The 26,612-nt window shown below is 41.7% G+C and overlaps 1 protein-coding gene across 7 annotated transcripts in view; it reads left to right on the forward strand.

The window, feature by feature from the left end:
- The window catches only part of LOC124555569 (Bardet-Biedl syndrome 2 protein homolog), a 180,522-nt gene that overhangs the window by 136,614 nt on the left and 17,296 nt on the right, over positions 1-26,612 (forward strand). For 4 of the 7 annotated variants that reach the window (XM_047129529.1, XM_047129528.1, XM_047129530.1 and 1 more), the window contains 2 exons: positions 2,113-2,261; positions 19,414-19,546. In XM_047129529.1, coding sequence (XP_046985485.1) covers positions 2,113-2,261; positions 19,414-19,514 — 250 coding nt within the window. In that variant the 3' untranslated portion in view covers positions 19,515-19,546. Of the gene's footprint in view, positions 1-2,112; positions 2,262-15,267; positions 15,468-19,413; positions 19,547-26,612 lie in introns of those variants that run through there. The other 3 variants (XR_006968563.1, XR_006968564.1, XM_047129532.1) reach the window with 3 other exon arrangements.

A 26,612-nucleotide genomic window follows, 5' to 3' on the forward strand; every position in this document is an offset into this window, starting at 1 on the left:
TTTTAAAAGCAAATAGAAATATTAAGTCTAGTGATGTCAAAAGTGATTCCAACCATGAGATTATATGGCTGAAGATACCCAGTGCAAATAGGCTTTTTGTTGGACTGGTAATTGGATGTTTTACTGGCTGCTGGTCTTAATTGCATTAAACACAGTCATTTAAAGGGGGGTGATTTTAATTTGGCAAGCTTTGACAGGAAATATGTGCTTTTAGTGCTAAAGACAGACTTCCAAAATATTACTGAACACCTAATTAGATAACTGTCATGAACAACTAGTTTTACAATCCAAATGTTGGGGGAAAAAGTACTTAGACCCCCAAACTAGAAACCAACCTAACCATTTTGAAGGTGTTAACAAAAAGACATGATTTAGTGACCATGATGGTATTATAGTCAAAGGAAGATTTGGGGGGGGGGGGGGGGGGGGGAGGAGTGGTGTTTGCATATGCCACCTCTCATCCCCCTCCAGCAGCACAAGGACCAGTGCTGAAAAAGACCAGATCCTCATAACTCAGCCTAAAAATGATGCACTTTTTTATATTTTTCCAACAGCCCTAAATGTCATAAATCTTGGTAGTAATCATAAAAAGCACCATAAACAGTTTAATTAAGTGGTAATAGACAACAGCTTCAGATCATTGAAAGATCCCCCCTGCCCCTCCTGAAAAAAGTTAATGGTGGAGGTAAGGAGAATGGGTGACCTAACACTCCTTTTCCAGGCTGTTCCTGGCTGCATTAACTAAAATTCATGATCAAATTTTTAAAGTGTTTGATTCATTAGATATACAGTCTAGAAAAAGCGTATGCATAATATTAATAAATGCAACTAGTGAACAAGAACTTTACTGTAATGTACTGTGCATCAAGTTAACATTCATTGATTCAGTGATCAAATTTTATTACCGAGTGATCTGATAAGTATTTCATAGTCCCAACGTAACATCATATGCATAATATTAAGTCCTGCGACCTTGCAGAGAAGTGGCTGTATGCCTCTCACAAATAAAAGTTAAACACCAACCTTACTCTTCTACATCTCCAGAAAAGCATCCGTTCTGTTTGGTATCCAACAAGTACTCCACCTTGCTCCACCTATTGGCTGCAGCTGTCTTTGCTCCTCTCCCACATGCACAGTCATTAGTCTCACAAATCTGTAGACAGTGCCAAAATTACCATTGTCAAGTCATTTGGCCGAGTTAAATAAACAAATTACAGAATGTGTGTTAAGATGCTGACTAATTCCATATAAAACAAGATATGACTATTTAAATCCTTATTCCCATAAACTTATTTTAGCAATAAGCTGGCGTTATGGTCTGAGGTGCAGTTTTGTATGATAGCAGGAGCACTATTGTGTTTGTTCCGTACATCCTGACTACTGAACTGTACATCAGCCATTGATTCAATTGTTCTGCCATTCATGAACACCATACCAGGTTGTGATTTCCAATAGGATAATGCTCACCCACATACCACTATTGTTGTAACCCAACATGCTCTGCAGTATGTCAGCATGTTGCCTTGGCCTTCTGGATCACCAGGTCTGTCTTCAATTGGGGCACATACGGGACATCCTCGGATGACCGCTTCAGGGAAATGCCAGGATGGTTCCTTTGAAAGGGCATGGCTGACTTCCTTCCCCATCATTTACTAAACCAATGGGACCGATGACCTCACTGTTAGGTCCTCTCCCCCAAATCAACCAACCAACAAACTAACCTTAGCTGACAACTCCAGCATCGTCCACAAACTGTATTAACCATCTCTGTATCCACTGACCAAGTGCAACAGGCATGGAATTCCACCCCGCAAGCTGTCATTCGACACCTGTACAATAGAATACATGCATGTTTGCAATGTTCTGACAGTTATAACAGTTATTAGTTTGCCAGCATTTCACATTTTCAATGGATTATCTCATGCTTACATTAATCTGTGATCGTGCAATGTTTATTCCTTTAATATGTTTCCTAGACAAATGTATTCCCTAAATTTCATTTCTCTACATTAATTATTTTTTGATGTTGTAATTTTTTTCCTTCAGTGTATGTGACTCCATTTGATGTGACTTTTTTAACTTTCTAGTGGTTAACTGAATTTTGTATTGCAGTAAGGACGTTCGGAGATGGTATGCAGAACTGAATTACATTAGCACTGACTTGGTACGGGGCTATAACATACGCTGCATGAATCATCAAGAACTTGTAGAAGCTCTGAAACAAGTCAATCTCATAATAGAAAAGGCAGCTAAGCTAAGAGGTAAATTGAAATATTTATTTGCGTATGTGTGTGTGTGTGTGTGTGTGTGTGTGTGTGTGTGTGTGTGTGTGTGTGTCTGTGTCTGAGAGAGAGAGAGAGAGAGAGAGAGAGAGAGATAAGTGAAGCAGAGACAAATGAGGAATTATTCTAGCAACATTATAGGCCAAAAAAGCAGGAAATCAACTGACATAAGTAACTTTGACAAAGGCCAAATTCATATGTCCACCTCCTGGAAATAAGCATATCAGAAAAGATGGAGCTGGTTGGCTAGTCACACGCTACTATCATGAGCATCTACAGAAAGTGGTTGAAGGATGGTGAAACCACAAGTTGCCCGCTGTGGACCCTAGGATAGGCAGTGATCTGTGGCAGGTGTGATGACAGATTACAGTGCTGATGGTGCAGGTACAAGTGTTTCTGAGCACACTGTTCAGTGCACATTGTTGAATGTGTTGCTCCACAGCAGACACCCCTCTCCCCTCCCCCTCTCCCCTCCCCTCCCCCTCCCCGTCCCCGTCCCCTGCCTCTCCCTCACCTCCAGCCCACTGTGCTCCCATGTACAGCCTATGATATTGTCAATTATGATTGCAGTTGGCATGAGATTATTGAGATTGGACCTCAGACCAATGGAATCATGTCTCCTGATCAGAAGAATCATGTTTCTTATTGCAGCAGTGGATGTTCGTGTCCGGATATGCTGTAATCCAGGTGAACTCCTGCTTGTAATGTGCACTGTGCCACAGATACAGGCCGATGGGGGCAGTATTATACTATGGTATATATTCACTTGGGCTTCCATGGAAACTGTGGTTGTAATCAAAGGGAATATGACGGCTGTCGACTGTGCAAACGTTATTGCATATTACCTGCATTCCTTCATGCTTCTCGTCTTCTCCAATGGTGATGGTATCTTCCAGCAGGATAAATGTCTATGTCACATGGCTAGAATTGTTCTACAGTGGTTTGAAAAGCATGATATTGAACTCACGTTGATGTGTTGGCCACCAAATTCACCTTATCAGAACCTACTGGAACCCATCTTGGGACTTTATTGGCCACCAGCTGTGTGCCCTCAAACCACTGGCGCTTAATTTACAGAGACTGCATGATGTGTGCATAGACATCTGGTGCCACATACCTCCAGAAAACAACCCGGGACTTGTCAAATCCATGCCATGTAGAATAACTGCTGTATTGAATTCCAAAGATGATTGAATAGGTAGTCATAGTGTTTTGACTCATCAGTGTATTTATACCAAAAATTCAGTACATGACAATACACCCATGTTTAGAATCAGAGAATTTTTTATCTTTGTCTTCTAAGAATTCAGTATTATGTTATGCCTCCCTGTTCCATAATTAGTGCATCTAAACATCATAACATGAAATAAGATATACCTGAAGAATTGTCATCCTTGGTTGGTAGGAGTCTCGAAAGTGTCATGTTGAAGGCTCAACACCAACAAGTGACTGATACATTGTTTCCCCACACATCTTCATTATGTGAAATACCAGACAAATTTTGAGACCAAGGAAACAGCAGCACAGATAGTTTTTTCAAAAGAGGTGTTCACATTCCTCGACATGTGTGGCCGGACATTGCCCTGCCAAAATATGGTATGTGGTGTTGCATGAAAGAGAAGCAGTACTACAGACTCATAAGCCACCATGACGTAGGTGTTGCTGTTTAGATTGCCTTCAGTATCTTAACAAGAAACTGCCCACGTAGCCTCGTGTGTGTTGACATGGCTGCTTTCGGGACGGAGAGGTATGTCGGCCTGGGATCGAATCCACTTGGCAGATTAGCAGTGAAGGGTTGGTGAGCTGACCGGCCTGGATGACTTTTTTAGGCAGTTTCCCACATCTCACAAGATGGATGCTGGGCTGGTTCCCATGTTTCTACTCGGATACACACTATGAAAGCATGTAGAACACTTTCTCACATTTTCACACAGATTTTACTCTGTATGCAAATAGATTGAGCACACTGTTTCTGTCCAGGTGCATGAATAGGAGACTGATGACATTAGATGTTAGGTCACATTAAACATTTACTCGACATTAGCAGCCTCACCACACAGTTGTGTGCTGAATCCAAAGGTGCTCCAAACCATTGCACTTGGTGTTTGTCTTCTGTGCTGTCACTAATGCAGACTAAGGTTTTGGTCATCATGATAGCATGTAATATATATGCAGCCATCACTATAGGGCATGTTGAAGTAAGAATTATTCTGAATGCACTATAGTTTACCACTTACTGAGCCAGTCATTGTTTTCACATGCTCGTGGCAGTCTGAGGCATTTTGTTGCCTCTGAACAAGAGAAACGAACGCTGTGGGGCCTTTAGCAGCTTTGAAATGCCAATGTTGAGGGATCCATAACTGGTACAGTACTCCAACCTCTGACCAATATTGTCAACAAAATTGTATGGTCTCTTTCTGCATAACAATAAGATTGTGGTCTTTCATGTTGTCACATTGCATTGTCCAACATTACTAATCACTGCATACATTTCTCTTCTAGCTATTAGTCCCATTACACATCACTGTGATATCAATAAGCCCTCTGTCATATTATAATCGTCAGTCTGAAAATTGGTTTCGTGCACATCTTTATGAGTCTATCTTGTGCAAGGCTCTTCATCTCTGCGTAACTACTGCACCTTCATCATTGAAATTTGCTTACAGTAGCCAACCCTTGGTCTTTCTCTACAGTTTTCACACACACCCCCTCCCAGACTTTCCTCCATTACCAAATTGACAGTTACTTGATGCTTATAATATGACTTACTATAACACAAAACCACAGTGTGCTGTAATAAACTATGGTGCTGTCTCTCCTCGCTCCGAGAAGCTAATGACTAAGGCCCATGTTTTAATGACAAGTAATACTTTGTCCTGAATTTGAGGGTGAATTTTACAACAATTTATTCATGAATCTAGGTATTTTGGTGTAAAAAAAATGTATTCTTATTGTCCTTATAAATTCATATTTACAATTTTGTTAATAATAGGTTATATTTTGGCCAACTTTTGCCAAAAATGCGTATATTTGTTGTATCTCTAAGAACACAAGAATAAAAGCATAAAAATGTTGCTCACATGAAAAAGTTTCAGATGATATTGTCACACATTATTTATCGGGACTATAGAGACAAGTAGTGTGACACACCGTTTTGTTCGCTGATGTAAAACATTGGAGCACAGGCTTGACAAAATGCTCTGGAAGCCAACAAAGGTGGCTTCAGAACATAATAAACATCACACATTGTGGTCACATTATACAACCTGAATACAGTTGCAGTCTGGTTCAATATCATGAAGTTGTTTGTGGTTATGGAGAGAAGTTCTTCAGCACTGACGGGGAAATGTTATTTTGCAAACTATATAAAGTTAAAGTTAGTGTAAAAAAGCACTTTAATGTACAACAAAACTGTAATAACACCAAACAAAGGAACTGTGTAAAGAGAAGTTCTGAAAATGACAGCAGACAAATGCTGTCATTTGAGCAGACAAGTCCATCTTCAACTGTGCAATCATCTTTCGAGGATTTGTGTGAGATGATGGTGTATTGTAGCATCCAATTGGAGAAGATTTCATGGTTCTGAGAGTTCTTGGAGAAGTACACAATACTTACAGTTCCAGAAGAATCTACATTTCGAAAGAACTGTTTATCTGTGTGCTACGAGGAGATGCTCAACAAAATACAAATTAGTGTTGCTGGTCAAAACGTCTGGGTGTCCGTAAATGAAACCACCGATGTGGGTGGGTGTTACATTGCAAATGTTAAATGCTCCACTTCACGTGTGAAGTTCTCGAGAGAGTAAACAGCTTGACAATTGCCGTTTTATTTGACAGCCCTATGAAGCGACTGTGGCCAGATGGTGTGAACAGAGACAATGTTCTGCTGCTAATAACAGATAGTGATTCATACATGGCTGAAACAGCCAAGGGGCTTCAGATTCTCTACCCCAGTACATCACTTGCCTTGCACATACATTACAAGGAGTTGCAGAAGAGGTGTGATCAAATTACCCTAATGTGGACAAAGTGATTTCCTGTAGCAAGAAAACTATGTAAAAGCTCCACTATGGCTGCAAAAATTCAAGGAACACCTTCACTGCCTCTTCTCACATGATGGGGTTCTTGGCTTCATGTTGCTGACTGGTACTGCACCAAAACGACAACAACCTTTGTGACCCTGATAACGATGAATCAAGTGCTATGAAAACTGTGAAAGATGTATTTACCGATACCTTTTCTGGAAACTTGACATATGCCAATGCCAGCTTTTCAGTGATATCAAAAGCATCCACAACTGGTAGCTGCTGGTACTCAACTGTGTGACACTCTGGATAGTGTGGAACATGTGCTGTGTGAGTTTTCTCCTGTTTGTGGTCATGTGGCTCACAAAGCGAACAACAAGTTGCAAAGTTTTCTCCAGTGGAATCATGGATATTCTAATGTGCAAGATTAATGACACACTTTCTGCAAATGCCACAACATTTGAAGACAGTGAACCACAGCAGGCCTGTAGTGACCTCACCACATTCAAATATACTCTTGTGGCATTTGTGATGTGAGACAAGAGGTGTGAAGTGCAAAATGATCCCCTGCAGCAGCCATAGATCTTCAAAAATGGAAAATCTGAAAATGCACCTTGGGATCAGAGCAATTCTCCAGAAACAGAAGAGTGACAGGACTTGGTAACTATTTTGAACACTTTAAACAAGTGGTGTGCAGTAGTAAAAGCACCATTCTGTTGTTTTGATAGGTTACATAGTTTTCACTTAGCTTTTTTTCGGACATATGCAAGGATTTCAAAAATATGTGCTAGTTAGTTTCAAACACTGTAAAAAGTAAGTACTATACTCACAATTTGTTCAGAAGTTAATTTTGTATTACATGGTATATATAAAAAAATCAACAAGCACGTTTTTGACATGTTGAATAATTGGGTCAACTGCCGAATGTTTGTGTCGCTCTGGCACAATATTTCGGCCACGTAACTCGTTGCCTTCTTCAGGTGCTACCTGAGACTGCCGTATTGGAGGATCTTGTCCAGTATTTGTGCCCCGAGGGCGCTGGGTGCTCTCTCTGTCGTCCTTGCCCATCTGGCGCTGCTTTACTGTGTTGTCTCTTCCCCGGTGCTCCCTCGGACGTCTGCGCCTGACTTGGTTGCCATCTGTGGCAGCTGTCTGACACCTGTCCTGTGTCGTGCGTTCCGTTCACAGTCCGCGCCCGCCTGGTGCTGCTCCTGAGGTTTTGGCCCTTCCCTGGTGCTCCCACGGATGTCTGCGCCCGGCTCGTGCACCATCTGTGGTCGTGGCAACTGTCTGGGGATGGACCCGCGTTTGGCATTCCGTTCATGGTCCGCGCCAACTTGGCACTGCTCCTGAGGTGTTGGCACCTCCCTGGTGCTCCCACGGACGTCCACGCCCACCTCGTCCACCTTCTGCAGTTGTGGCAGCTGTCTGAGCCCCGTCTCGCGTCGGGCGCTCTGTTCGTGGTCCGCACCCGCCTGGCGCTGCTTGTAAGGTGTTCTCTCTTCCCTGGTGCTCCCTCGGATGTCCGCACCCGACTTGGTCTCCATCTGTGGCAGCTCTCTGAGTCCCGTCCTTTGTCGGGCACTCCATTCACGGTCCACATCCACCTGGCACTTCTCCTGAGGTGTTGGCACTTCCCTGGTGCTCCGACGGTCTTCTGCACTCGGCTTGTCCATCATCTGCGGTCGTGGTGGCTGTCAGAGGCCCGTCCTGCGTCGGGAGTTGCAGTCACGGTTGCGGTCCGCGCCTACCTGGTGCTGCTCCTGCAGTGTTACTACTTCTTGAGGAGTTTCTTGGTTCATTTTGTTGGGCCCTGATAAGCTCCAGAGCCAGACTCCATGCTGAGCTGAACTGGTAACCGCTGTCTCGGTTTATTAGGTTGTCTGTGAACTTGATCTCGATGGCCTTCTTTATGACTCTGTCCCAAAATCTTGGAGTCTGTGTCACAATTTTGGTGTTGTTGTAGTCCATTGAGTGACCGAGCTCAGACAGTGCTCCACTATGGCAGATTTGGTTGCCTGTCTGAGTCTGGTGTGCCTCTGGGGTTCTTTGCGCCTGATGTCCACCGTCCTGGTTGTCTGATTTTCCACACTGGCATGGGATGTTGTAAATGCCTGGTTTATGTAGCCCCAGGTCGTCCTTCACACTCCCTAACATTGTCCCAATTTTGGAGGTTGGACAGTCATCTAGTCATCCAAAAAGTCATCTAGCTTCTCCCTGCCATGGGGCCAAATGACAAAAGTGTCATCGACATACCTAAGAAAGCACTTGGGTTGATAAGTGGCTGATGCGAGTGACTCCTCTTCGTACCTTTCCATGAGAAGGTTGGCTACCACTGGTGATAAAGGGCTGCCTATTGCCACTCTTTCCGTTTGCCATTCACCGATTCACTCAATATCATTGGAGAGATTTTCGATGGTGCCCTGCTCGACCTGTTCAAGCATGTACTGAATTCAACATATTTTCTTTACGGGGGTGAATTTTATGAGCTAACGGAAGGAGTGGCAATGGGCAGCCCTTTATCACCAGTGGTAGCCAACCTTTTCATGGAAAGGTACGAAGAGGAGGCACTTGCATCAGCCACTTACCAACCCAAGTGCTTTCTTAGGTATTTCGATGACACTTGTCATTTGGCCCCGTGGCAGGGAGAAGCTAGATGACTTTTTGGAACATCTAAATTCACGCCACCCAAGCATAAAATTTACTATGGAGCTAGAGAAGGATGGACAGCTCCCATTCTTGGATGTCCTGGTCAAGAGGAAGGCAGATGGCACTCTGGGACACAGTGTGTATGGTAAGCCCACCCACACTGACTTATACCTTCAAGCCAGCAGCTGCCACCACCCGGCACAGAAGAATGGAGTCTTGAAAACATTAGTTCACAGGACTCGGGCTCTGTCGGATACGGAAAGTCTGGCCACAGAGATTAAACATCTACAGCTGGTGTTCAGCCGAAATGGATACTCCTCCACAGACATCCAAAGGGCACTTCGTGCTACCAGCCAATCACAGGGTACAGAAGAGGAGCCAGAGGAGGCAAAGAAGGTGGCATACCTGCCATATGCTGGACCTATTTCTGCAAAGATCAGCAGAATTCTTTCGAAATATGATATAAAGAGTATCTTCTGTCCAACCTCCAAAATTGGGACAATGTTAGGGAGTGTGAAGGATGACCTGGGGCTACATAAACCAGGCATTTACAACATCCCATGCCAGTGTGGAAAATCCTACATTGGCCAGACAACCAGGACGGTGGACATCAGGTGCAAAGAACACCAGAGGCACACCAGACTCGGACAAGCAACCAAATCTGCCATAGTGGAGCACTGTCTGGAGCTTGGTCATTCAATGGACTACAACAACACCAAAATTGTGATACAGACTCCAAGATTTTGGGACAGTCTCATAAAGGAGGCCATCAAGATCAAGGTCACAGACAACCTAATAAATGGAGACAGTGGTTAGCAGCCCAGCTCGGTGTGGAATCCGGCTCTGGAGCTTATCAGGGCCCAACGAAAGGAACCAAGAAACTCCTCAAGAAGTAGTAACACCGCAGGAGCAGCGGCAGGTGGGCGTGGACAGCGACCGCGACTCCCGAAGCAGGACGGGCCTCTGACAGCCGCCACGACCACAGATGATGGACAAGCCAAGTGCGGAAGACCGTCGGAGCACCAGGGAAATGCCAACACCTCAGGAGCAGCACCAGGCGGACGCAGACCACGTACGGAGCCCTCGACGTGAGACTGGCCTCAGACAGCTGCCATAACTGCAGATGGTGGATTAGGCAGGCATGGACATCAGTGGAAGCACCAGGGAGGGCCAACACCTCAGGAGCAGCGCCAAGCGGGCGCGGACCACAAACAGAATGCCAAACACGGGTCCGGCCCCAGACAGCTGCCATGACCACAGATGGTGGACGAGCCGGGTGCGGATGTCCGTGGGAGCATCATGGAAGGGCCAAAACCTCAGGAGCAGCACCAGGTGGTTGCAGACTGCGAACGGAACGCCTGACACGGGACGGACCTCATACAGCTGCCACAGATGGCAACCAAGTCGGGTGCGGACATCCGAGGGAGCACCGGGGAAGAGACAACACATTACAATCAGCGCCTGGCGGGCGCGGACGGCAGAGAGAGCACCCAGCACCCTCTGGGCATAAATACTGGACAAGATCCTCCAATACAGCAGTCTCAGGTAGCACCTGAAGAAGGCAAGGAGTTACGTGGCTGAAATATTGTGCCAGAGCGACACAAACATCCTGCAGTAGACCCGATTATTGCACATGTCAAGATCTCACCGGGAAAGCCTGAAGAGTTACAAGTACATTTTTAAATAAAATTACATATACATTTATTTTACTTTTATATATTTTTATAAGATTTGGATCTAAAATATTTGCAAAAAAAGCCCTGTTTTTTAGGTCATTAAAATCTGGACACTACTGATGATACATTTTCTTTTTATGGTACTTTTTAGGAAGTAAACGGTGATGGGTTCGATTGAGAACAGTTTGTGAATCACAGACTATATGGTTTATTACTGGAAGCACTCGTGCTGAGCAACAACCACCCTACCTTGGAATGCACTTTCAGAGGGCAAATGCTCAAATTGCAGCGGCAGCTGCAGTAACATAATAAATAATGTGTGATGAAGCAAATCAATAAGTTTACAATCAAAGGTCACAAAGAAAAACCAGTGTATTGTCATGGTAGGATAAAGGATCCTCGGGCCTAAAAATAGAAAAAGAAAGTAAAATGGAGGGGGTCTGGGAATCCATGGCAGTGTGAAATTAATCAGTACAGTAAGTCCTTAGTAGATAGGAAAGAAGGAATAGTTAAATACTGCATAATGGTTAATTAACAGGCACTTGAATTATCTACATTTTATGGATGTCATCATATGAAAAACAACTTCAAAGAATAAGTACGTATGATATCAAATAAAAATCTCTAATATACGGTATCCAAGGAAATGTTGGCGGAAAAAGATAACAAATACAACTGTTTACAGAATGTGTCTGTTAAATGGAACTGTAACAGCTACTTACAGGAAATATAACTGTTAATTAACAGGCACATTCTTAATGCAAAAATCCATAAATATTCCATCAGACAAAAACAGAGGCACAATTTGTAATCAGAATGATCATGATATACAAATGTCATCTTATTACATAGTCATGTAATGAGTGATCATGTCATTAGTAAAGTTTATACCCAAGACACATAATATTTTCAAATTAAATACAGAAATTGTAATAGTTGGTAGATTCAGAAATGAAGAAATGGAAGTAGGAGAGTGCGTAGGTAAATTTGTGAGACATACTTTATATACCTAAATACTTAAATATCTCAGTGTGAGATGTCCATATCATACTTTACGTTGCACTATTTTATCTTATCATCGACTGCACTCACGGGTGCTGTGCTGTGTTGAGAACCTAACCGGCACTGTGAATGCATCATATGTAAGTGAAGACTCATGTTGTCTCCGTGTTCCATGTAGCTTTGTTGACAGACAGCCTACCTCAATGCTGGCACACGAGTACACTGCCTGGTCCGTATGGCACAGAACAGTGGCATCATGAGTTACTGCACCTGGTCGGTCCAGTAGACTGATAAACTTCTTATTGCTGTAAGATTGAGACTGAACTTCAATCACCTCATCATTTTTCTCTTCACTGTGTTGTTTACTGCCCATTGTATTGTCAGACTGTTCAGTTTTTGCCAGTTCTATAAGCTCAGTCTGCAGTTCCTTGGATAACTGTTGGATGTCGTCATGAATGTCTGTTACTTTTTGATCCAACATTTTTTCAAATCAGTTTCCAATTTTTTATCATCATTTGGTTTTTTATCCAAATTTTGCTCATGATCATAAAGTCGTTTATTAGTATTGTCTAGCCTCATGTTCAAATTTTGATTATTATCATAGAGGCTTTTTACCCAGTTATCATAAAAGTTGGATTATTACATCAAACTTGGCAATATTATTGATATGATTGCTGTCTGTGCCTGCCTCTCATGTTTCAAGGTCTGTGTTTGAATTTGAACTTTCATTTTCTGTTGTCTCTACAGTTAAAATTCCGTTAATTAATCCCAATTCATTAATAACATCCATGTTCAAAATATCCCAATCTCTACTGCTCTCCTCATTGATTAGGTTATGATTCTCAGTTTGATTACCTATTGTTATTCAAATATGTATACTGCACACACAATTTATAGCGAACTTATTATTTACTGTCTTTATCATTTTTCCTGTCCAGAGTGGCTTGAAAAATGGAGACAGCACTGAAAATTACGAATTCACTTGCCGTACACTGACGCTGGCAATCAGGCACTGAATCCAAAGATTTTTGCAGGATGTGACATCCTTGTCACCAGTCCCAATTAATAACACCACAGTTTGGTGTTCTATATTAAATGATGATGCTGCCTCTCTCCACTCCAAGGAGCTAATGACATTTTTTCTTTCGCTAGTACTTTTTAGGAAGTGGACAATGACAGGTTCGAGTGAGAACAATTGTTAGCAAATGACAGACTTTATTACCAAAATAAATGCTCATTTCAAACATGTTTAAGGACACTCAGCTTTATCAGCATTCCACTTGCCATGATACAATGTTAACCATTTTATGCTGAAACTTTTCAACTGTCAGAATGCGATGCAAATGAAAACATACCAGGGAGCACATCCAGCCAATGCCAGCATACAACCCCCCTCTCCCCCCCGTCTCCCTCTGTCACACACACACACACACACACACACACACACACACACACACACACACACACAGAGTGGGAGTGAGTCTGAGTCTATTATTGAACTCAACTGCCACCAGACAGCAACAATCACTACATCAGAACACATTGTCGGTGGGCAAATGCTGGGCTCGACTAGTACCTGCTGTAACATAATACATGATATGCGATGAAGCAGATCACTAAGTTTATGGCGAAATGCCACAAACAATAACCAGTATATCATTGTGGTAGGATACAGGATCTTCATACTATCAACCAACCCTTTCTGTTAATCAGGTTGTACCATAATGTATTTCCCAGTTTGATTCAGTACCTTTTCATTAGTTATCCTATCTACCCATCTAACCTTCTGCATTTTCCTGTAGTACCACGTTCCAAAAGCATCTGTTTTCTACATGTCGAAACTGTGGGTCACCCACATTTCACTTCCACACACAAGACTACATTCCAGACAAATACCTTCAGAAAAGACTTACCACCATTTAAGCAGACTTTATCTCCAAATCCAAAATTGAGGTTTTTTTCCTCAAAATTTCATGCCCAGAAGTAGGGCATTCGTAGGATATGATGCGGAGTTTTTCTTTTCTTTACAAAATAGAACATTGAGCTTCCATTCAGCTGTGACTCTGCTCTCTGCCATGCCTACTGCTTTGACCTTGAATGTATGCATTGTGCTTTGAGGGCTATTGTATGACAGCAGGAACTGTTTGTGGCGGCAATTTTTTTTTTTTTCAGTTGATGTTTGACTTTGGAGATACCACTTCTAAACTGCATAGTAAAGTGTGTAATGAATCATGATATGGACCAAAGTGGTTCAACATCGAATTTTTAAACAGGATGCAGACAATACTATGGTGTAAATTTTAGAATCACGTTTGTTTGGCATGCAGAAGCAACAAATGATTGTGCGGCATCCAGTAAGTATGGAGCTGCAGAAGTCAATGTTTGGAAGTGGCAAAAGGGCAAAGGACGTCTGAACTATTTTCAAAGTTTTCGAATCACTTTGGGAGTGTAATGATTCATCTATATCTTTGGCAAATAATGTGTTATTTGTGGCAGCATTTGTTGCAGTAGTACTGAACAGATTTCTTCTGGTCCCATGACATACTTTTTCTTGAACTCAAGAGCTGTTGACATAGCATTCTTTTGCATACATGGATAACTGATGACACCGTTGATATAATTGGCTCTTAATTCAGCTATGTGATTGATGTGTAATCATAAATTAGCAACTATATTGTCATCATGGAGGGGTTTATACAGCACATATTCTAATATTTTCCCCCACTCTTTAATCATTGCACTGTCATTAAACCTCATTGTGGGTGCTGTCAGCAGAATTAAAAATACTCGTATCAGTAGTTTACATGGCACACCAAACATTCTGCTTTTAAATAAGATGTTCTACCACCACCACACCTGTTTCGGTGTTTTAGAACAATGTATGGTATTTGGTTTTCATACACCTCCGAAGCTGAGTGGTCTGCACATCTAATTGCCATACAGAGGACCTATGTTTAATTCCCGGTACTGACAGAGTTTTTTCCTTTGTGGGAGGACTGGAATTGGGTCCACTCATAATGCCCCTTGAGGAGCTACTTGAGTGAGAAAGAGCAGCTTTGAGGTCTGAAAAATCGACAGCAGCCTGGAGGGCTGCATACTGACCTCATGTCTCTCCATACTGCTTCCAAATGATGCCATATGGCGGAGGATGACACAACACCTGGGCTGCATCACACAGTCCTCTGGGCCTGATTGCAGAGTTTAGAGATTATTATAATAATATTATTATTATTTTAATTATTAATTATTTACTTTCCATATATCTATATAATTGGGACCTAATCTCTCACGTCATAGTCTTCAGGCACTTCCACTTTGTGTTCTTGACTGTTAATTCTTGGTTAACTTGGTTAACTACACCCTTTATGGCTTTGTGGTAATATTAAACACGGCATATTCTGTATAAACGAGACTAAAATTTAATCTTTTAGTGTGTACAGCAGTGGATTTCATTAATCCGTTGCAGTCTATTTTAATTAAGGCCTGTCACCTTGTTCCAAGTGCAGCATTTGCATTTATTGTGTCTCTGCTGTGATATAAATACTGTTATGGTCATTTGCTATTACACCCTCAAGAATTATCCAGTTGTTAATAGTGTTTTGTTTTAATTAGTTAAAAGTTTATATTGTTGTAGGTAATCCTCGTTGAAGACCTCAATGCACATGGTGCTTGCATGTTGTAGAAGACTATATAGGTTGCTGTGTTCTCTGATTTCTAAATTGACCTGCTCACTTTATTTGCAGTTGTGGAATAACAGCTGCTATCTCATAACTTGGTCCTATCACTAAACTTTGATGTGATTGGAGAGAGAGAAAAATTCTAACTTATAGAAATGTAAGTTTATTTCTGCATTGCCATAGCTCAAAGTATACACTATTAATAATGTGGTCTTTGTCACCCTCTGGAAGTTCTCTTTCTTGTGCCGGGTTCTATTTTTATTCTGGTTATTCTGATTTGTCCTTGCCTAATTTTGTCTAGAATGTGAAAAGCCTCAAAGACAAACAACACAGCACACTGGTCTACCATATTTTGAATCGGTGTCATACTCAGTTGTTGTTGGGGAGCTATCTAGGGTTTGTGATATGGTTATATATTCAGTGTTGTGAAATCTTTGTTGTTATGGTAAACCTATATTGTGTGAAGGTGAAGGCCATGTGTTTTTTTCCCTATTTATTTTTGTATTTATATTGTAAAATGCTCTCCTCTCATTCCTCATTTTTAGAGAGTGGGTGCATTTGAAAACTTGCCCAAAGGAGCATTTGTCATTTCAATTCCCTTCGGACTACATGTTCAGTCAGTTACTGCTGCCACAGTCATTGAGATAATCTGTAACACATGAATATATATTTTACTAACTATACCCAGCGAACTTCGTTCCGCCTCTGAAAATCTTTGTGTGTTATAACTGAGCCAGAAAACATTATTTTGCCATATAAATTATCTCTAGTCTATAAGAATAATGTATATGTGTAACACAATATATAAGTGTAACATAATAGCCATTGTTGGCGGGAGCTCATGACACAAACAATAATAATGTTCAAAAACTGTGTAGGGAGTGAGAAGAGGCTTAGGGGGAAGTCCGGCAGTATTGGCCAATATTAGTTGTAGCGTTTCTATGGTAGATAGCGCGGATTTATCAATTGCATCCAATACATGGCTCGCCCATGAGCAAACATAGTGGCAATTTCATGTTGAAACGTGTTTGCCAGCATTATGAATAAGGACAAGTGGACATGCATTGATTTTTTCGTATGTAAAAATATTATACGATTAAATTCTTTTAGAGGAACAAAGGAGAGCATAGGAACTTCTTTGTTCCACTAAAAGAATTTGATCGTATGATGTATTTAAATCGATGCTTGTGCGCTAGGCCCAAATGTCGGCTTGGCGAATGATGCATGCTAACTAGTTAAACTTCTCGGTCTAGTTACGTCGATTCAAAGAGAGATATTCGAGTCGTTGCTTTTGGTACAATTTCTCCAATTACCTATCTATCGAATAGTGAAAGACTATCACCTGTAGACACCTGGCGGGGATAATTGATGAAGTGATAGTTGATCAGTTATTGACCTGGGTTGAAAATGGTTAAATTACTAAAATCGCTATTAAAAAATAGGGGTTGGTGGCAGAAGGGCGAAAATTTAGGGTTGTGTGTGTTTTTTAATGCCACATCATAAAAAAATAAAAATAGAAAGTTCTGTCCAAAAAATAAGAAAAAATTTTTTGGGGTGGACCACCCTTATCACTTAGGGGTATGAAAAATAGATTACGGCTGATTCTCAGACCTACAGAATATACATGTAAAATTCCATCAGAATCGATTGAGCCGTTTCAGAGGAGTATGTCAACTAACACTGTGACACAAGAATTTTATATATAAGGATAAGGATTTAGCTCCTACCGGTATTGCAGTTATGGGGAAAGGTGGTGTACTGGTGAAGCCACCAGATTATTTTAGTCCAACTGTAAAACCTCTTTTGTCTATAATTATTTATGTACCTATTAGCCTCTTTTCTGGTACCGTGTTTACTCGAATCTAAGCCGCACTTTTTTGCTGGGTTTTGTAATCCAAAAAACCGCCTGCGGCTTAGAATAGAGTGCAAAGTAAGCGGAAGTTCTGAAAAATGTTGGTAGGTGCCGCCACAACTAACTTCTGCCGTCGAATGTATGTAGTGCTACACAGACATGCTTTGCAGGCACAAAGATAAATACTGGCGCCAAAGCTTTTTTTCCTCCGCCCCGAGTTTAGACCACTGCATTTTCATACATTATACAATGAAGTAAATACAAATTAAGTATTGTTCATCTTTGAATTTAGCAGCATTTCAGTGTACTACAAAAATCCGACTGGCAAGACTGTTTGGGATATTTGCCAATATGGCCAACTCTATGTTCTGAATTTTTTCTTACCTGTGAGAAGAGATGGTTGCTAATAGGAACATTCTTTCGTGTTTTCTGCTATCTCATTTAAAACCTGTCTGCCAAATAAACTACGAAACTAGAGTGAGACAACAGCAAACGCGGAAGAATATACATATCATGTCATGTTTATATTCGTATTATTCTTGTGCCTAATAGTGATACAGTCAGAAATGAAGCACGGCAATTGACTAGAATTTTAAATCTAAGATGACTCTAATTTCAGTGCAGAATGTAATGTACTAAAGAGGCGTCTTCAAAGATTTTCAAACGAAGAAAAATGTTCACTAAACTCTTGTTCAGAACATGTTCTATCATACGCATTCTATTATTTGGTTCTTGTTGATCGTTATCAAAGAAAGCAGCAGTGTAAGTAACAACAAATAGAAGTATCTTGCCATTGTTTCGCTAATGAGACGATTCCTCTCTCTCTCTCTCTCTCTCTCTCTCTCTCTCTCTCTCTCTCTCTCTCTCTCTTTCTCTCTCTCTTTTTTTAAATTGTAAGCAGTGGTGGCATGCACAAAAGCAAGCCATGCCGCGAGCAGCGACAGGCAGTAAACACAGAATGCAACAAACAATGCATGACACAGTATAGTAATACATTTTTAACTTAGAGTGACGTAAACACCTATGACAAAGAGAACGGCACTTATCATATCAAAGAAAAATAAGCAATCAATTCAAACCGGACGAAGCACGTGAAAAAGGAAGGGTACCCGGATAAATACGGAGGAAGTGCCTGACGCATAGCAATGGCTACCTGGCGTAGCTTAACTGCTAAGCTTACGACTCGAACCAAACTACTGTAGCTGTATCGTCATTCATTCGACCTAAATTGTGTCTCATATTACAATGGACCGACATTGTTTCGATTTGGAGGTGCGGCCTAAAACTTTTCTCTCCCCTTGAATTTCGAGTCTCAAATTTCAGGTGCGGCTTAGATTCGAGTGCGGCTTAGATTCGAGTAAATACGGTATTTATAATCTTTTGAGAAGTTGATTCCAAATACCTTTTTGAAAAAGGTTCTGGAATGAGTGGTTATGAGTTTTTCACAGCATGGCATAACATATTAGTGTTTTCTTTCTTCTTGTGGTCAGGTGTTCATACAGTGCATATTTTGCCTATTAGCCTAGAGAGATATAATAAATAGTTATTTTTCAGTAATAAATCTACTGAGACATTTAGCATTCAGAGCAGGATTTACAGCAATGCCCTGCATCATGTACAATAATCATTGGCAATACCTGTCTGATAGGTTAAATACATAACACTTTAGAAGCAAAAGATTCAGAGCGCACAGATATTGAGTTCTTGCATGAATTTCTGTTGCTGACTCTTACTTCTAAAGCACATAATTTCTTTACCTATGTGACGCTAAATTGTGCTTAATTTTGTTTCGAGATCATTGTGTAACAGATATAGTATTGGCTTTGAGGGATTGTCATAACCACTATTAATTCATCAGATGCACAACTGTATTTTTGCGTATTATTGTTTTTCATAGCAGTGTTTTTAAAAAGTGAATTTTGACCCTTTTGCAGTGTAACGGAAATATAAGGTTACAGATGCATAGGGGGAGACATGATTACTTTATACATAAACCACTTTCAGAGGCTGTGTTCCATATTTTATGTAGTATCTAATTGCGTATATAACTGCATATGGTGTTTGGGTAAAAGCTATGTTTTTCTCCTTCTCCTGTGAAATATTAATTCATTTTAGTATCCGTGATTATATTTATTTCATCCTTATTCTGTAGAAATATTGCATATTATGGTCTGCTGTTCTGGATTTTAATTTCCTGAACTTGTAGAAAGGGAACTAATGCTTCCTTATTTTTAATACTGTTCCCTTTCAGTTGGCAGGTTTAAAGTCTCAGTCATCAATGCTTGTCGTATGGCACTGAAAAATAACAATGTCAGTCTGCTTGTAAAAGCGATAAGAATAGGAGAAGTATAATTACAATATACCTTGAATCAGACACATATAAGGTAAACATTTTATTTTATTATTTGTTATTTTTTGTGTGTGTTATCTGTCCAACTTTAGGTGCTTTGCTCAGTTTCATTTCCTAGACTAATGCATGTGTCATTAAGCCCAGGCTGTAGATCTGCTTATTACCTCTAGCATTACTGGCACCGTAACTACCATCACCACCACCTTCATTGTATAGCATTGCTTCTCATTTTTCTCTTCCTACTTTCTTAACTGCCTTTGTTTTGTGCAGCTTTCGGCATTTTAAATTTAATATATTGATTTATTGTACCTGGTATCCTGTATCTAAACAGATATCTTTCTTGAAGTACTCTTTAGCAATATCATTACAGGACATGATAATACTTTCTTATTTAATTGACGTGATACATCACATAGAATAATTCTACATATGTTGGTTTACTTAATTATCACCTTTGTTCAGTGTCATTAGGGAGGCAGTTGAGATTAAATTAGCGAGCAACCTCGTTAACAGGGATGGAGGTTTCTGTTTAAACTCTGTTTGGAATCCGGCTCTCTCCCTTGTCAAAAACAGAGGAACAGAGTCAATGCCGCCTCACCTGCGAATTCACAGTCTCACTATCGGTAGCTCTGACTTTGGTCATCTTTGGTGGCACTAGTGTTCAGTGTGTGTGTGTGTGTGTGTGTGTGTGTGTGTGTGTGTGTGTGTGTGTGTGTGTGTGTGTGTGTGTGTGGGCGCGCGCGCGCGAGGTATTAAATTTGCATGTACGCCGCCTGTTCGTTGCAGTTTGCCTTGAAAATGGCGGGGTGTTCTCCCGCCGATATATCGGCGGTCGCTGAAAGTGTTACCTGGCTGAATTCCCGGAAGTTATTTGAAAGTTGTATACGCCAGGAGAAACTCAGGTCTCACATTGTTTACCTCTACGGGGAGGAAATGTATCGGTGTTTACGTAAGTTGGATAAACTTCGTAGCTGTCGAGTTAGACTGCAATGTGCTTTGTCTTTTTTATTGAGGTGTCGTGATGAAAATCATGTCCCAACATTTGCTAAGGTTGTGCACCATATTAATTCTCCTGCCGCCAATCGTATCAAGCATCGTGCTGGCTCGGCTCTTGTTCGCGAAGGGATTCGTTTTACTCGTCGATGTTTGGATTCTGTTTCCAAAGAATTGTATCGTTTTCATTTAATGGTTGCATCTGAAGTGTCTGATTTCACTTGGGATTGGTTGGACGGTGCCTCATGGACCCAAGCTGACTGGGAGTACAACTCCGTTACTGCCCGGCATTTGGCAAAGTTTGAACGTTTTCATCGCCCGGAGTCGGATGTATTATCTCGACGTTCTGTGATAAATCTCACAGAGAAATCTTTTGATGACGCAACCTTATCCGTGCTAGGGAAGGGTTTAAATTTTGCACTCACTCCGAAGAATTTGCCGGTGGTTGATTTTATTAGTTCAATTGAACAGGCAGTTTGCCAACTACCTCCTGACGCTGCAGAAGAAGTTAGGAGGGAGGCATGCCGTGTTTTGACTAGGGCTCGTCCACCCAAGAGTAATGTAACAGCAGCAGAGAGTGCTGCTTTATGCTCTCTCAAAGTTGATCCCAGTATTGTTATTTTACCTGCTGACAAGGGCAATGCCACCGTTGTTTTAAATAAACATGATTATGTACAAAAGATGCAACGTTTACTATCTGATTCAGCGTATAGCAGAATCGATGCTGACCCCACGAAAAGTGTTGAGAGAAAGACCAACAGCCTCCTGAAGAAAAGTGGTTTGTCGCAGGACACAATCAAGAGGCTTAACACCTATAGTGCCATTCTCCCTAGGTTATATGGCCTTCCAAAGGTTCATAAGGAAGGGGTTCCTTTCCGTCCTATAGTGAGTAACATCGGCGCTCCGACATATTGTGTATCCAAGCATCTTGCTTCTCTGTTGAGTCCACAAGTAGGACGGAGTGAACATCTTATTAGGAACTCAGCTGATTTTTTACGTCGTTTGGAGGGACTGAGGCTGAATGACTCTGATATTTTAGTGAGTTACGATGTGGTCTCTCTCTTCACTTGTGTTCCTCTGTCTGATTCGGTGCGGTTAATTGAAGCCAGGTTTGGTGCTGATTTAACTAATCTCTTTAGGCATGTGTTGACATCCACTTACTTTTTATTTAATGACCAGTATTACGAGCAGACAGATGGAGCTGCGATGGGTAGTCCGTTGTCTACTGTGATCGCAAATTTATTTATGGAAGACTTTGAGGAACGTGCATTGGAGTCGGCGCCTTTAAAACCCGCCTGTTTCTTTAGATACGTTGACGATACCTTCATTGTTTGGCCTCATGGTAGGGAGAATTTGAATGTCTTTCTAGAACATCTGAACTCAATCCACCCGAACATTCGTTTTACGATGGAGGTGGAACAGGATGGTTGCCTTCCCTTTCTCGACGTGTTGGTTAGGAGGAAGGATGATGGATCATTGGGACATGCAGTCTACAGGAAATGTACTCACGCCGATTTGTACTTACAAGCTAATAGTTGTCACCATTCGGCTCAGCGCAAACGGGTACTTCGTACCTTGGTACACAGGGCACATGTCGTTTCTGACGCTGAGACTTTGCCAGCTGAGCTGTCCCATCTTGAAGTTACATTTCGTCAAAATGGTTATAGTGATAGACAGATTGAACGTGCGTTGCGCTATCGACCAACTGTACATCGGGTGATTGATGATAATTCTGAGTCAACACCTAAGTCTACTGCCTTTTTGCCTTACGTAGGAAACACGTCCAATAAGATCGGTCGTATTTTATGGAAATACGATGTGAAATGTGTTTTCCGACCTCCATCTAAAATTAGAGCACTTTTGAGTTCCGTTAAGGATGATCTTGGACTGCGTAAGGCGGGTGTATATCGTATTCCTTGTAGCTGCGGCATGGCATGTATTGGTCAAACCATCAGGACCGTGGAGGACAGATGTACTAAGCATAAACGGCACACACGATTACAGCAGCCAAATAGATCTGCTATTGCCGAACATTGCTTGGATACTGGTCACCCCATGTTATATAATAACACCAAGATATTGGCATGCACGTCCAGCTATTGGGACAGTGTCATTAGGGAGGCAGTTGAGATTAAATTAGCGAGCAACCTCGTTAACATGGATGGAGGTTTCTGTTTAAACTCTGTTTGGAATCCGGCTCTCTCCCTTGTCAAAAACAGAGGAACAGAGTCAATGCCGCCTCACCTGCGAATTCATAGTCTCACTATCGATAGCTCTGACTTTGGTCATCTTTGGTGGCACTAGTGTTCAGTGTGTGTGTGTGTGTGTGTGTGTGTGTGTGTGTGTGTGTGTGTGTGTGTTATCTTTCCTGTTTCTGTCGGAGAACTGAGGTATTATATTTGCATGTACGCCACCTGTTCGTTGCAGTTTGCCTTGAAAATGCCGGGGTGTTCTCCCGCCGAAATATTGGCGGTCGCTGAAAGTGTTACCTGGCTGAATTCCCGGAAGTTATTTGAAAGTTGTATACGCCAGGAGAAACTCAGGTCTCATCACCTTTGTTGCAACTACAGTACATATACAGGGTGGCCAGAAACAGTCTGAAAAGTTGTAAGAGTGTTGCAGGAGAGGCTGTACTGAGAAATCATTGTTAAGGAAAAAATTTGATATGTTGCACCATTTCAGAGTTATTTAGCATTGAAGTTAGCCAAACACATTGTTGCATGCACAAATTCAAGCAGGCTGCCAGAGACAGAGACAGTGTTGGCAAACTTGTTTTTTGTTCAGTTTCCTCAGACTGAGCGAACATAGCTTTTGCTCATCAAACTCAAATTTATCACTTCTGAAAAAGGTACATTTTAACTTTTATAGAGCATTTGAACAAGTGGGAACTCACAGACGTACATTTGTCTGTATGTTACTGCATTTTAGCATGTGCAAGTGCTTGAATTTGTGTGTGTAACAACCTGATGGCCTAACTTTAATTATAAATAATGTGGAAACTGCACAATGTATCAGTTTTTCTTCTTAACAATTATTTCTTTGCATAACCTTACTTGCAATGTTGTACACGTTTTTCAGACTGTTTCTGTCCACCCTGTATTTTAAATAGTACATTGTATCTGTTACAGATGTTAACTGGCTAAAAATTAATTTTGAGGTTGTCTTAAAACTAGGGAATGAAGGGCACTCATTTAGATATTTTATTGATATAGAGAAACGATAGAGAAGCCATACCAGATCACTGTTAACAGCCAGCCATTACTATATTTTTTGTAGTTTATGTCTCACTCTATGCAGTTTAACTAAATCCCAGTAATAGATATAGGAGGGAAAGTTCTGGCAGAAAATAAATAATTTAGGAGCAGATGTAACAACTTGCTGGGTAGTAGAGACATTGAGTCATCAATAGGCATACAACCAAATTGAAAACCATGCTAGCTTTTGGACAAAATTTTCTTGTGCTAGAGTTCATACACGCACGTCCGCACCCCCTCCCCCCTCCAGCCCCCCTCCTTCCCCTCCATGCCCCCCCCCCCACACACACATCCTTATCTTTAGCTAGTGAAGTGGGTGAGGGGAGAAAAGATACAGGGAGCCATGGAGTGGGAGGGGGGATTGGGAAAGAGAGGCTGGCAGCAGGTGTATGAGATAGGAATGCAGGAGGAAGAGTTAGCAGGTGCAAGGGATAGGAATGCACCAAACAGGCACTGGAATCAGCAAGTTTGTGCAGTGCTCCATGATGATGATGATGATGATGATGATGAAGATGAAGGTGGTGATGATGTGAGGGAAGGGATTGGAAGTGGGTGACAGAACAGAGGAAAGGGAGATTAGGTGAGGGGATATGGATGCAGTGAGTTATCAAAAACTGAGACCAGGAGGTTTATGAGAACTAACAATATTTTGCAAGGACAACTCCCATCTGTGTGATTAGTGCTGAGGGTAATGATCCAGATGGCACAGGTTGTGCAGTACGGGTTGAAATTGAGTGTGTTGTGCTCAGCACAGGGTTCCACCAGTTGGTGGTAAAACATGCCACACTATGGCAGAGACCATTAGCATGGGTGGACAGATGTTTGGTGGTCATGTCCACATAAAATGCTGAGCACAAATTCCAGCAGAGGTGGTGTATGATGCTATATGACATGGCTACTTTAGCTAGTGGCCCTACCTCTGATGGGATAATATAAGCCCATGATAGGACTGGAGTAGGATGTGCTGGGTAGGTGAATTGGACAGGTCTTGCACCTGTGTCTACCACAGGGATATGAACCATGCACCAAGTGATTCTGTAACAGCATGGTCCACAGCCAAGTATCATGTTTAGGGCATTAGCAGCCATCTTCATCAGCTGCAGATGCAGCACCCAGTTGCAACACCAAGAAGGAACCATGTGCTTTCGCAGTTCCACTCACCGCTATGTAGTGACAGCCAGGCCTAGGTCACTGGCCCCTTTCTGAGATGCTTCCTTGTGATGTATAAATGTGGCTTCTCTCTAATGCTCAGCCCCGGACAGCAATATTTAAACCCACCGTGGTCAGCCCGTCGTCATTGAACAGTTGGACTGTGCCGGGACGTCCACCAGATGGTGACAGTCAACATCACCACTGGTGCCAGACCTTGAATTTTCGACCTTCACGTGACTGCTCAGGAACTAGGCAGGTCTGCTGCCATCATGGATCTATGAGACTGGGATCTAGCTATTGCTGCATTTTCTGAGGTTCAATCTGAGGCTTCCTCCACCCTGTGCCACTGGGGCAAGATGCAGCCTGCCATATATTCTGTGATGGCAGCCAATGCCCCAGCCAGCCTGCTACAACTGGGAAACTTGACACATCTCTGAAGCAGCAGCAGTGTTGGCACATGGTCTGTACTACCACTGACCAGGCTGAAGCTGGGAAGCCAACACACTGGGAGGCACCATATCTTTGTATTAACCACACTCGCCACAGATCAATACTAGCAGCATCGAAGACTGAATGAGTGTAAATAAACAACAGTAAAGAGTTTCTTGTAGCAACAGACCCTTTCTCTGCTGCATCATTATACATGGTCCATCATGGGAATCATGTGGTTTTCAAATAAGATTTGCTTAGTTTTGCTAAAAAATATTGTTGTTTGTGGCAATACATTGTGTATGTTGCCCATTTATGTTTATGTATGATTGCAGCCGGTCCTTACAGTCTGAATAGTGTCAATTAACATCTGGCATGGGATGGGAATGATTTCCTCCTGGCCTATTGTCTTCAGATCTTCAAGGCAATGTGGCTTGTTAACATATATTCAGAACTTGAGATATCCTCACAAAGAAAAGCCACATAAGCTTATATCAGGGAAGTGAGAAGGCTAATGAAGATTGCCATATCTGGAGATAAAGTGGCATGGAAACTGATCCTGTAAGACAGTCTTGTAGTTACGAGCTGTATGTGCACTTGTTACATTGTGTTAAAACCATACTTTTCTCATTGCCTGTGTGCAGTGTCGACATTCTGGGAAGTAGCAGTCTTAGAGTATCATAATGCACTGCTCTGAATAAACAGTCACAGTAATGTTGTTTTTCTCATAAAAGAAAGAGCCAATAATGCCCTTCTCCCCAGCTGCACATGTACTGTTACATTTGGGCTGTGTTCAGGGGTCTTGTGTAACATCTGAGGATCTTCATTATGCCCAATATCTATAGTTCTGTTTGTTAATTAATCCATTTAAATGAAAATAGGTTTCATCACGCATAAGAGAAATTATGTTCTTATTATTGCCCCTGGTTTCAAACATTGTTTCACTGAAGGCAAGACACTGTTCATATTCACCTTCAGTAAATTGCTGACATACCTGAACTTTTTGTAGGTGATAATGAGGATCTTCATGCAGGATCCATCGCACTGTTGACTCAATATCCCCTAAACCCACAGCACAGAAATGGACCAACCATTTAGGGCTCTATATTGCAGACGATGAACTTGGACAGTGCTTTCAGGTGTTTGGCCTCTGTTGACTTGGCCAGGTAATTTCTTCTTCAGTACAGAGCCAGCTGTGTTGAAGTTTCCTGGCCATCTAAAAATTGTATTGCACCCTGGAACAGGTTAGAGGACCAGAGTATTAAAATAGGT

Source organism: Schistocerca americana, chromosome X (genome assembly GCF_021461395.2).
Source record: "Schistocerca americana isolate TAMUIC-IGC-003095 chromosome X, iqSchAmer2.1, whole genome shotgun sequence".
Taxonomy (NCBI): domain Eukaryota; kingdom Metazoa; phylum Arthropoda; class Insecta; order Orthoptera; family Acrididae; genus Schistocerca; species Schistocerca americana.